Source organism: Onychostoma macrolepis, chromosome 09 (genome assembly GCF_012432095.1).
Source record: "Onychostoma macrolepis isolate SWU-2019 chromosome 09, ASM1243209v1, whole genome shotgun sequence".
Taxonomy (NCBI): Eukaryota; Metazoa; Chordata; class Actinopteri; order Cypriniformes; family Cyprinidae; genus Onychostoma; species Onychostoma macrolepis.
This window is the reverse complement of record NC_081163.1, coordinates 14,455,688-14,468,724: the sequence shown is the minus strand read 5'-3', so window position 1 is coordinate 14,468,724 and position 13,037 is coordinate 14,455,688. Positions and strand designations below refer to the sequence as shown.

Sequence of the window (13,037 nt, the reverse complement as noted above, 5' to 3'; positions counted from 1 at the left end):
ACCAGTGTGGCAAACAGGTGGTAGAGAATGAAGTATATGGCCACCACTGGAGCCCACATCTGTCCCACTGCCACCAGAGTTTGGTCCATAACATCCACCCATCCCTCCTGTGTAAGAATCTGGAACATGGACATAAATGCCTGCAGGAAAAAAAAAGAGAAATCATCAGCCTGTATTTTTTATCAGTCTGTATTTTTTTTATCAGCCTGTATTTCTTTATTCTTTTATGAGAAAACAACAAAAGTCCTTTACAAGCTTGACAGCCTCAGTGCCTCATCTGGATATTTTGAAAGTCATACGCAGTTGGAATAACACAAGGGTGAAAAAACAATTTCTAGTTAAACTAAAACTTTAATAGTTAATAAGCATAACAGATGTATGATAGATGGCGCTAATTGTCCTGACTCCTGACCTTTCCAGTCATCAAAACAAAATGGAAATTTGAAAACTAACAAGGCAGAGTAACAATTTTACGTTTGTCACTTTTCCTAAATATATTCTCATGTATATACAAGGATTTTTGACCGACAGTGCAGCGACAAAAATAAGACAAGGCAGAGCACAACATTCACTGAAATGGATGCAAATAAAAATAACGAAGAAGAAAAAACAGTGTGCCCCAGGTCTCAGCAACATATAGAGATATGAGACCACATTTTCATGGCCTTTTTTCCATAGAAGTCAAATGAAGGTCTAAACCCAGCTGGTCCCAAGCCTGGTCACAGTCACACTGTCTCTAAGTGACTGCAGATGAAGATAATTTTGCAACAGGTCTATTGACAAGGGAGCTGGGTAAACATCATTATCTTCAATGGTTATCATGCCACCCGCCTTGGAAATGAGCGGCATCTGTTTATGTGAGCCCCTCCAAATCCCAGCACGCATTGGGATCAGTGGAGTCCCACTAATAACGGAGGATAAAAAGACACCACTAATGAGAACCCCTCTCATGAGCGCATAGTATCAAAAAACCTGGAAGAGAGTCTTACATCTGCTGACAAATTAAGAAGTATAATAGATTTAGAGATATTTTGGTCAATGCTGGTTTCTGAGTTCTTCTCTGTATTTAACCAGTGTTTTTCTGATGTGACGATTGTAAGTATTTTAACATCTCAGCAATTTAAATCACAAATAAAAATGATCAAGATACCAAAATCTCCAATCGTAATTCGCAGATTTCAAGAACTTTATCTGCACATCTCCAGAAAGAGGGAGATTTACCCGTGGAAATGTGGTGAAACGATCCAAGTCCTCCACAAAGCAGAACATCTGCAGACTGATGGCAGACATCACTATGAGCAGACTAGCAGTGAACACCACTAGACTGCCGAGTTTCTTCCCTGGACCGAAAATCTTATACACAAAGTCTTCCAACGCCGGAGAAATCTTTATTAGACGGACCACTCGCAAAACCTGCAGGTAAGAAAGAAGAACATTTAAATTTTCTTAATTTAAACCAACTTGTCAAAGCATCAACCAACCAATACATCCACAGAACCATCTTATTACACAGGTTTGACATAAATATTACCGTGAAAACTATCACCAGAAGAAGGCCTATGGAGCATATTGGTGTTTGTTTTATTGATTTTTGATGAGCAAACACTGATATTGGGTTCTTCCCAGAGTAACTTGGCAACAAATTGCATTGTTGCTCAAGCAGTTATTAAATTACTCTAGGTGACAACAAATTTGAGCAATGATGCATCTAGGTTGAGTTTTGATCACGAGCAGAGAATGGATATTGATCCATTTGCTTCTAGCTGAATGTGACCTGAGAGTCCTCCTGCTGTCGTTACTTTTAAACCTAGAAAAATCATTCAGCAATCCTCAGAAGGTCTTTCTGCACAACAAACACATTGACAAATGTGCTTCTTTTGGGTTTTGTTGCTTCAGAGATCTAAAACTGTAATGCTCATCTAATGGTGCTGACCATTAGTTATAATATTGATTTTTGCAACTCTATTTCAGTTAAATTCTAATCACAGAGTTTCTGTAGCTCAGCTGGTAAAGCATGGTGCTAGTAAGACCACAGTTACGGGTTTGACTCATAGGGAACGCACATGTTGATGAATATGTGTAAATGTGGTATATATCTTAAATATACTGAAAGTTACTTTAGTTAAAAGCATCTTCCAAATACATAAATAAAAATTCTTCCTAGGAAGACAATGAACTTTACTTGGGAACACTTTGTGTAATGTACAACAGTTTTCTTACTGCGTAGCTTGGGAACCAATGGAAATTGAGTACTAATTAGGCTCTCCAGAAACATAAATGTAAGACCTATTGAATATGGCAAACTGGAAAGCAAAAGCTTAGTTTGACCTTTACAATAAAACCATGAATGGTCTTTTTAGACCATTAAAACAAGACTGGTCTTTTTAGTAAGGAGCTAGAACAGTCTTAAAAACTTCTTATTAAATTATTTTTGTGAATGAACATTTTGCAGATTCTGCAAGGTTTATGTATTCTTATGACCTAAACGTGTTTGCAGCTATGTGTTGCGGATACAATATGTACCTAACTTACACTGATACAAAAAACCATCTTCAAGCACCTAAATGTAGAACAAGTTAATAAAGTTCTAAAAAAACAATTACGGAACATTCAAAAATGCAAAGAAGTAATTATGTTCAAAAAGTTTTAGAATATGAGTTTGAAGTCAGACATTGCTATTTGTGACAATGACTCATTTCACTAATGATGGAAAAATATAAAATGCTATTTACAAATCAAATTTAACATGGTGACTGGTCATGGTGAATCATGTGTCTTTTTCATGGCAGCTTCATAATGAGCCTAGACATGAGGGGAGGGTATGAATATTCACGGCTGGAGCGCCGCCCCTCCTGCCGAGAGAAAACTGGAGGGAGAGCACAGGTTGTGTCCTTAATGAGGCTTGTCAACGTGAGTGGGCTTCATCCATTCCCATTCCCTGCAGCTGCCTGGAGATGTATGAAAACAGCTCCGCCATGGCCACCAGTATGCGTTATTACCCTGCATTAGTGCATGATTAGCATCTCAGAATCTAGCAGGTGCTGCACTCATGCAGGGAGCCTTTTACAAATGCTGTGGCTGCACGTCTCATGGCCTCAGTAAAAATAACGTAATTTGTCAAAACGTTACCATCAGAATCAATAATGTCTGGAAACTAATCTGAGATCTACAGGGACATTTTCTCATTTTGGGCCCTATTTTAACAATCCAACGTATGGTCTAAGGCGCACGGCACAGGTGCACTTAGGGCGTGTCTGAATCCATTTTTGCTAGTTTAACGACGGGTAAAACGGTCGGCGCACCCGACGCATGGTCTAAAAGGGTTGTCCCTATTCTTTTAGTGATGTTTTATTAACAAATTTCGGGAGGAGCACGCGCAGATAATTAACACAGCCAATTCATCATCAGCAATCACACCATCTACCCAATCGAGAGAGAGAACCCCTATAAATAATCAAAGCAGTCTTACCTCCATCAGTTCTAGTCTTTCAGCATCCCTCCACCACCCTGACTCCTCACCTTCAGCCTGTTCCTACCCCAGCATGGGGGAACGCTCTGGGTCCGGGCTAAATGCAGAGCTCGGACCCCTCTCCCCGTACAGGGGGAGTACCCTTGGCTCGGGGGTAAGTACCGAGCTCGGAGCCCTCTCCCTGGACAGCACGCCAAATACGCATAACCTTTACTCAGTTTATTATATGTGAAGTGTGAACTCGTGAAATAAGTAATGGGTGTGTGTTGGGAACAATGTGCAATAAACCAATCAGAGTCTCATTTCACATTCCCTTTAAGAGCCTGTTGTGCTTGTGCTATGGCAGATTTACACAGCGGAATTTTCAAGCGCAAAGACCGAACGCGTCTCCAGAGAGGAAACAGAGCTTCTAATGCGCGAGCAACAGAGTATGTGAGCGGAGCGCGGAGTGGAGCGATGCGATTTTGACTGGAGCGAGGGGTGGAGTTTTTAAAAGCCGGTGCGTCTTGGTTTTCACTCGCTCCAAGAGCTCTCCACCACCACTCCCTCCATCACGAGTACACTTCATGCCAACGGCCTGTAATATAACTGCATATTTAGCAAGAATTCACATTTTAAACATATTTAGCTAGCTTGATAGAGAAGGATCACTCAAATCAGAAAGAATGTGAAGGCTATGATGACGGCAATGGACATGAGCGGGAAGTTATAGTTCTCAAAGGAATTTGTTTGTTCCTTCTAGATACTGAATATTTTCAGCTGAAAGCATGATTTAAACAAGTACCACAACACTTATTCACACGCAATCGCTCTCTCAATAATGCATTCAAACAAAAGTAATCTTACAGTGCTACTTCATCTGTATCCGATTTTGAATGAGCAGAAATCTGTTAAGTAATGCATCGATCCGTAGGTAAAATAACTGACAAAAACATACTGTTATTTTCATCACAAACAAAATTTGCACCGCAAAAAGCAGCAATTATACCTTTTAATGCTGACAACTGTGTTATTAGCTTGTCATCTGGTAGGAAAAAAGTTTGCACACTAGTGTTCCAATAAGCCACTTTGAAACTCTCCTGTTATTTATTTATGTTATTTTTTAATATCCGTTATGAACAGAACTGTGATATTTCAAACATACTGAAATACTTTAGAAGCGGAGCGGTGTTTCTGATGCATTTGCTATTTAAACAACCTGGCATAGGATGTGAAAATGATAACTGCGTCGGGCTGAAACTAGCAAGAAACACTTGCATCGCGTCTGGCACCGCATTGCACCGGGTGTATGATAGGGCCCCTTTGTCTAAAAATTTGCATGGTAACATGTTGGCAGATGACAATGTGGATGAGAAATCAAATCAAATCACCTTAAACTAAGTTTCTACTATCAGATGTTACTAAAATGTTGCATGTTTTTATTGGTCTCACATCACAAGCTTCCAACACCACACCATAAGTTGATTTCTGGAACATGTTGCCAGTTTGCTTGAGTAGTTGTACGATAAATTTCAGTAATGACTAGTTCTAGATGATCTTTGAATCTCTAACCTGGAAGTAGGTGAACTGCGAGTGGTAGAGATCAGGGTAGATGTGCAGGGTGGTGCCCACTACAAGCAGAGACTCAAACTTGTGTAGAGAGGAACTGATGTAGCCAGTGAAGCCCAAACACCAGATTTTCAGCAGGGCTTCCAAATCAAACAGCACAGTGAAGGCGACCTGAAAATGACAGAAAGAGACAATGAGAGGCAGGAAGCATGATAATGGAGAGCTGTTCCTTGTGTGCCCATTTCTTAGTAATTGCTTTTTAAGTATCCTTAGAGCCTTTGGTTTTTGCAAAGGGAACACGTATGTGAATACATGCACATTCAGACAAAGAGGGCTGAAGAACCATTTACACTCAAAATAACTCTGCTTTTTCATGAATAAGATACAGTATATAGGAAGGATGTAATGGGAACTAAATGCAATCTTAGTGAGAAGCATTAAGGCACGGGAATATCAACAGACCACAGAAAACAAAAGTAGTATTTCCCCATTTTTCCCCAATTGGTCTTATCCAAATAAAGAGCAGCGGGGATTAATGATGAGATGGATCGGTCTGTGAATATGTGGGATGCCTCTTCCTCCTTATCTCTGTCTTTCAGCTTGGAGTGGGCGGGTGGCCACACTCCTCTATCTGTCTTTGTTCCCACTGTGCCACCTGCATACTGATTGCAGAGGCAGTGCGTGGCAAACAGGACACATATACACACACATACCAACCCGGCGCTCGCTAAAATGGAGTGTTGCCCACAAGCTGTTTGCGCCCACGTTGTCACTCAGTTGATTTAATCTCAGGGTTTTTAAGGTGACAGAAAGTGATGAGGATATGTATATATGAGCTTTCAGCAAAATCTGATCTGCTGAAGCGTTTGAGTGCAATAACAATATAAGGGTTCTTCTGCCCATCTCATAACTCAAGATAACAGTACAAAATTGTGTCTTTTAAAACTAATAAACATTGCCAATACAAAGAAAGCGCAGAAAACCCATCCCAGAAAAGTTTGTTATCAAGTAGCATCTTGACACTGAATAGCTGTAAAAGACGTGAAGATTTTCACAGTGGGATTCAAATTATGCAGCACTTGTAGCACCTAGCATGAAAAGTGATCAGGGTGTGACTAGTAACATCTGGGGCATCCATTTTAGGCATCAGATATATGCTGTGTCCCAGATAAAATCTTAATTAAAAATGATAAGAAATTAATGTACAACCCGAATTCCGGAAATGTTGGGACGTTTTTTAAAATTTGAATAAAATGAAAACTAACAGACTTTCAATTCACAATAGAACATAGAGAACATGTATTCACAATAGAACATAGAGAACATAACAAATGTTTAAATGGAGAAATTTTACACTTTTATCCACTAAATGAGCTCATTTCAAATTTGATTCCTGCTACAGGTCTCAAAAAAGTTGGCACGGGGGCAACAAAGGGCTGAAAAAGCAAGAAATTTTGAAATTATTCAGCTGGGAGAACATCTAGTAACTAGATTAGTTAATTGATATCAGGTCTGTAACATGATTAGCTATAAAAGGGATGTCTTTGAGAGGCAGAGTCTCTCAGAAGTAAAGATGTGTAGAGGCTCTCCAATCTGTGAAAGAGTGTGTAAAAAGATTTTGGAATATTTTAAAAACAGCATTCCTCAACGTCAAATTTCAAAGGCTTTGCAAATCTCATCATCTACAGTGAATAACATCATTAAAAGATTCAGAGAAACTGGAGAAATCTCTGTGCGTAAGGGACAAGGCCGAAGACCTTTGTTGGATGCCCGTGGTCTTCGGGCCCTCAGATGACACTGCATCACTCATCGGCATGATTCTGTCATTGACATTACCAAATGGGCCCAGGAATACTTCCAGAAACCACTGTCGGTAAAAATAATCCGCCGTGTGATCTGCAGATGCCATCTAAAGCTCTATCATGCACCAATAATTTTTTCAGCAGTCCTTACTATCCTGTTCAGTTTATGTCTCTCCTCTGCTGTGCTATTACCAAAACAGGAAGAGATACAGTAAGTGAGCATGCTTTCAATAGTGCCTCTGTAGAATATAATCATGGCTGGGATAGGAAGATCCACTTTCCTCAGTCTGCGGAGAGAGTGAAGTCGCTGTTGGACCTTCTTGATGACAGCATTGGTGTTGTCACTGGAGGTCAACTCATCTGTAGATGGACCCCCAGGAACTTGACATCTCTACCTCATGGCCACTGATGGTCAGTGGGAGATGGTGCCGATGACCAGTCTTCCTGAAATCGACAACCATCTCCTTGGTCTTACTGGTGTTAAGGGAAAGCTTGTGTATTTTACACCACTTTGTCAACTGCGCCACCTCCCGTCTATATGCAGACTCATCATTGTTAGTGATGAGGCCATCAACTGTGGTGTAGTCCGCGAACTTTATGATATGATTCGTACTGAAACTCGCAGAACAGTCATGTGTTAGCAACGTAAACAGTAAAGGGCTCAGTACACACCCTTGTGGTGATCCTGTTCTCACTGTAATCATCTTAGATGTTGTGCTGCCCAATCGGACTGTCTGCCATCTCTCAGTCAAAAAGTCCAAAATCCATCTGCATATGCCAGGATCCACACCCAGCAACAACAACTTTTCAATAAGCTGCTGTGGCAAGATTGTATTGAATGCAGAGCTAAAATCAATTAACAAGATTCTGGCATAAGTGTTCCTATTTTCCAGGTGTGTCAAAGCAAGGTGAGACCGGTTCGCTTTATATGCAAGTTGTAATGGGTCCAAACTTGTTGGGAGGCATGACTTCATATGATTCATGACAAGCTGCTCAAAACATTTCATAGCTATCGGGGTCAAGGCTTCCGGACGGTAGTCATTCATGGAGACTGGATTTGGCGTCTTGGGCAAAGGTATTCTAGTGGTGCTTTTGAAACTGATGGGCACTCTGGCTTGTCTAAGAGAGATGTTAAATATGTCCGTAAAGACATCCTTCAACTGTTCTGAACATTCCTTCAACATACAACCTGGAATATGATCTGGACCAGCAGCCTTCTGGGGGTTGATGTTAGAAAAAACCCTCTTCACGCTATCTGCCATCAGCTGGAATGTCTGGTTGGTGAGAGGCAGTGCCTGCCTTTGTGCTGCTCTGTTGTCTGTGATCTCAAATCGAGAAAAAGAGGTGTTGAGGTAATCTGGTAAGGGGGGATCATTGTCAGTCACAGTAGGCTTGTAGCCTGTTGCGGTCAGAAATCCCTGCCATAAGCGCCTTGTGTCCTTGGTGTCAGTAAAATTACTTGACAACTTTTCCCCATAAGCTCTTTTAGCCTCTCTGATTCCTCTTTTTAGGTTGTTCCTTGCCACCTTATACGTTTCAGTGTCACCAGATCTAAATGTAACATTACGATGCCTCAGCAATGAGCGAACCTTTGATGTAAACCAAGGCTTATCAGTAGCGAAACACACTTTCCAGCGTGTCGTCAACGTTCAGTTCAAAAGCCAGCATCTCTGATGGTATGGGGGTGCATAAGTGCATACGGTATGGGCGGCTTGCATGTTTTGGAAGGCACTATGAATGCTGAAAGGTATATAAAGGTTTTAGAGCAACATATGCTCCCCTCCAGACGACGTCTATTTCAGGGAAGGCCTTGTGTATTTCATCAGGACAATGCAAAACCACATACTGCAGCTATTACAACAGCATGGCTTCGTAGTAGAGGAGTCCGGTTCTGAATTGGCCTGCCTGCAGTCCAGATCTTTCACCTATAGAGAACATTTGGCGCATCATTAAACGAAAAATATGTCAAAGATGACCACAAACTTCAGCAGCTGGAAACTTATATCAGGCAAGAATGGGACCAAATTCCAACACCAAAAACTCCAGAAACTCATAACCCTGATGCCCAGACATCTTCAAACTGTTTTGAAAAGAAGAGGAGATGCTACACCATGGTAAACATGCCCCCGGCCCAGCTATTTTGAGACCTATAGCAGGCATCTAATTTGAAATGAGCTCATTTTGTGCATAAAATTGTAAAATTTCTCAGTTTAAACATTTGTTATGTTATCTGTGTTATATTGTGAATAAAATATTGGCGCTTTCATTTTATTCAAATTTAAAAAACATCCCAACATTTCTGGAATTCAGGTTGTAATTTTTGTATATAATTTTCAGCTCTATATTTCTAGCTCTGTTCAATTTACCACAGAAATTGGACATAAAATAAAATAAACTGCATGGCATTTTATTACATGGTATTTTATCTGAAGTATAGTAAGCTATGTGTAGTTTTATAGCCTATAGGTTATATGTTTACATTGGTTTTATAGGTATATGTAAATATGTACATTTATAGGGGAACTTTTAGCCTTGTGAAGTTGAATAAAAAAACTTGTTCAAAAGTCACGTAACACAGTCTTATAAGTTTAAATAATTTGTCTAGTTTAAGGTGTGTAAGAGGACAAACTTAGATTACAAGAGAAATTGTTAATATTTTAAATTTTTTCCAACCTGCAATGAACAAATGTAATTTCCACCACATCTCAATATACAGCTGTTATTTAAAAAAATAATAACTTATGCCACTCAAGAATTGTCTAAGATCATTTTTGTAACTAGTTTTACCAGTTTTTCCACAATGTACAATAATTATACATTTGTCAATGAGATAAATTAACTGCCCTAAGGACCAAATGCTGAACTGCACTGTTAAAAATTGCTGTTAATTTACGGCAGAATTTCAACAGTATAATCCTCTTATGTTCAAAAGCAGTACATTACTGTTTTTTTTTCGTTTTTGTGAAATGACGTAGACACAATATAACGGCATTCTACTGTATTTATAACTCGAAGGAAATAAAACATTACTATCCAGTATTTTTGTAAACTGCAGTGAGCACGCCGGGACTTTCATCCGTCTTGTTAACAGGCAAGTTCCCCTTTGCTTTGCGCGATTTCATAGACAAAATACATTACATTTGCTACTGCAACTAATCTGTATAGTGGATATCGGAAGTGACACTATCTTTTATTTGCTCTTTTCAGTGATAAACGCGCCAAATACGACATCATCGAGTGCAACTGGATTTCTGACTCTGTGACTCGGATTATATTATTCCCAATTACAGGGTGAGTTTCATTCGTTATGAGATAATTCTTATGCAAAGTTAAGTTTTCAAACACTGTTGCATTGAAATCACATCGATGTCTCTGTAACATGCTGAAATGGCCGGTGTTGTTTGCTAATAGGCTAATAGGCTATCAGTTTGCAGAATTTGCTAACGTTAAACCTCCACTGTTTGAAAAAACAAACGAACAAAATCAAAATTTCGGTGTCATTGTGATTGCAAATTTGGGTAAGCATGTTCTAGTATGACATGATTATTCTAAGGGGGATTTTTACTGTTGTGCTTATATTGTTTTTATGTTGGTTATGTTTTTGCATCAATCCATGTTGGTTTTGTATTTAAAGTGATAGAATACTTATTAGCTGGATTTCTGAATCGGAAATCATATGCTTGGAGCACTTAAAAATGTAAACACGAAAGCTAAGTATGAGAACCAATGTTTTCATGTGTAAAGCTAGCATGTTTGAAATTGAGTTTTTATTTACCATGCACTTGTGTGGACTTTCAGTGGATGGGCTTTCTTTGTTGTCTGAATATAAATGAAAATAAACTTTACAATACACAATTTAGAGTATACACATTTTGACTTAAAGGTCTGTCCAGACCAGTCCATCTTGAAATGCTTTTCTTATGTTAGAAGTGCTGAACTCTGTGACTGTTTACAATTATTTTAGTTTTCTTTGCATTCAATTGTAATCTGGCAATGTCAAATTAATGTTACGTCAATGCTGAAATTAAATGTGAATTAAATTAAAACATTAAATGTGTTTTTCTTTTTAAAGGTTCAGGTGAAACACCAGGAAGAAGAATCCAGCACTGGATGATCAGCCTTGAGGAGCACATCATTTGTGAGGGCATCCAGCCGCCTTTTCTGTCTGGGCTTGCAGCTGATTTTTCTACTTACAACAATTTCAATCTTCAATACCAAGCTGAAGACGCATGCATGTTGGAAATTATTCAAAGGTTAGATACTTGGATGCATACATTCAATTCACTTCACATTTTATTTCTATATCACTTTTTACAATACATATATTTTTAAAGCAGCTATACAGAAAATGTATGTTTCATTGAAACATTTGGCCCTATAAACAGGGAATAGCATCAAATAGAGAAATTTCCTATCAAATATTTGAGCCCCAGTGAGCAGTAGGTGAATGTCAAGGAAATAAAATGTCTATCGGTGGTGAGGTGTTGGTGGAAACCTTGAAAGAAAGCAGACCCATCCTTCATCATTAAAATGATGATCATGTGCATATGTTACAGTTCTATCAGACATGGCTAAAATAGTAGGGTATAAGATGTGTTATGTCAATGCTTGAACAAAGAGATATCTTTAATCTAGACTGAAACACATCATTCAGTCCAAAAGATCTGAGTGTTGGAGCTTCTTAAGAAAGCTTTCCTTTCCTGACAAAGTAAAGTGAAGTGTTCTTGATACAAGAATATAATTTTATATACTTTTAATATTTATATGTTATCCGTGAGTACCCTTTTTGGCAACACTTTAGAATAGGGAACACTTATTCACCATTAACTACGACTTTTCCCTCAATAAATTCCTAATTTGCTGCTTATTAATAGTTAGTAAGGTAGTAGTTAAGTTTAGGTATTGGGTAGGATTAGGGATGTAGAATAAGGTCATGTAGAATAAGGCATTAATATGTGCTTAATTAGTGCTAATAAATGGCTAATAGTCTAGTAATATGCTAGCTAATAAGCAACTAGTTAAGAGACCCTAAGATATAGTGTTACCATCTTTTTTTTCCCTCCACACTAATTCTAAAGACACACATTTGTTTTTCAGGTGGTTCATCGAGATAAATCCGGAAAAGGGACCAGGGCTGGAGGAGTCATATCAAAGCTGATGGGGAAGGTCACCCAGAAAAAGAAAACCGTGAACCCTCGTGTCTGCAGTCTACTTAAAAAAAATTATGGATTTTGAGTTGGACTTTATACAAGTATTACACACCACAGACCACACACACACTCACATCACACACACACGTTTGTTTTTGTGAAAAGTGGGGACATCCCATAAGCGTAATGGTTTTTATACTGTAAAAACTGTATGTGCTATTGCCCTACACCTAAACCTACCCTTTACAGCGAACTTTGTGCTATTTCAGATTTTCAATACACTCCATTTTGTGTGATTTATAAGCCTTTTGAAAAGTGGGGACATGGGGTAATGTCCTGAAAAGTCACCTGCTCCTTGTAATACCTGTCATTACACAAATTTATGTCCTCATTTGTCACAAAAATGTGCGTGCGCACACACCCACACACACAGTCTCTTGATCTCTATTTTTTCAGGTATTCATTAATTTCTATTCACTCAAAAACATTTACTCAGGTGTTCTCTAAGTTTTTCACTTAATCTTTGTGTCCAGAGTTATTTTTTTGGACAGCCTGCATGACCTATTAGAATTAATTGTTAAAGAGTTAAAGCAATTTATTTATCATTTATACAGCTGAAATGTACATTTATTGTCATAAATGTAATAAGCTTTGGGCTTTATTTTACAATTTGTTTTCATTTTGTACCAATGTTCTGTAAGTCAGAATCTGATTTGGGGAATATGTTGAGTTTATTTCTGTTATGACCACTTCTTCCCCTTAAATTTCAATTATTGTCTTTAATGTTTTTTCTAAGAATTTTTTTTTTTTTTTTTTTTTTTAATAAAGCAAAACAAGTTTTGAATCAACACTTTAAAGCTGCTTTACTTGTGTTACATTTCAAGTCACTATTTCAAAGGGTACAAATATATATTAAAAACCAAGAAGAAAATATTGTCCTTTTTACTAGCAGGCCATTACTCAATAGCGTAGTATATTTGTATTGTAGTTTACACATTGTTTGTTTAGTTGTGAAGAAGAGCAAAAAAAGTATTTGCGAAAACAGTAGTCAGCTGTAAATTTCACCAA

General features: G+C 38.4%; 1 protein-coding gene and 1 long non-coding RNA gene across 5 annotated transcripts in view; one reads left to right on the top strand and one right to left on the bottom strand.

Annotated features, from left to right (window-relative positions):
- nalcn (sodium leak channel, non-selective) overlaps positions 1–13,037 on the bottom strand; it is a 112,147-nt gene that overhangs the window by 54,196 nt on the left and 44,914 nt on the right. For all 4 annotated transcript variants that reach the window (XM_058786187.1, XM_058786188.1, XM_058786190.1 and 1 more), the window contains 3 exons: positions 5,021–5,188; positions 1,222–1,413; positions 3–140 (listed from right to left, as the gene is read on the bottom strand). In XM_058786187.1, the coding sequence (XP_058642170.1) occupies positions 3–140; positions 1,222–1,413; positions 5,021–5,188 (498 nt within the window). The remainder of the gene's footprint in view (positions 1–2; positions 141–1,221; positions 1,414–5,020; positions 5,189–13,037) is intronic.
- On the top strand, positions 9,811–12,812 carry LOC131546561 (uncharacterized). Its single transcript, XR_009272743.1, has 3 exons — positions 9,811–10,110; positions 10,892–11,072; positions 11,917–12,812. It is a non-coding gene; the product is annotated as an uncharacterized LOC131546561 (long non-coding RNA).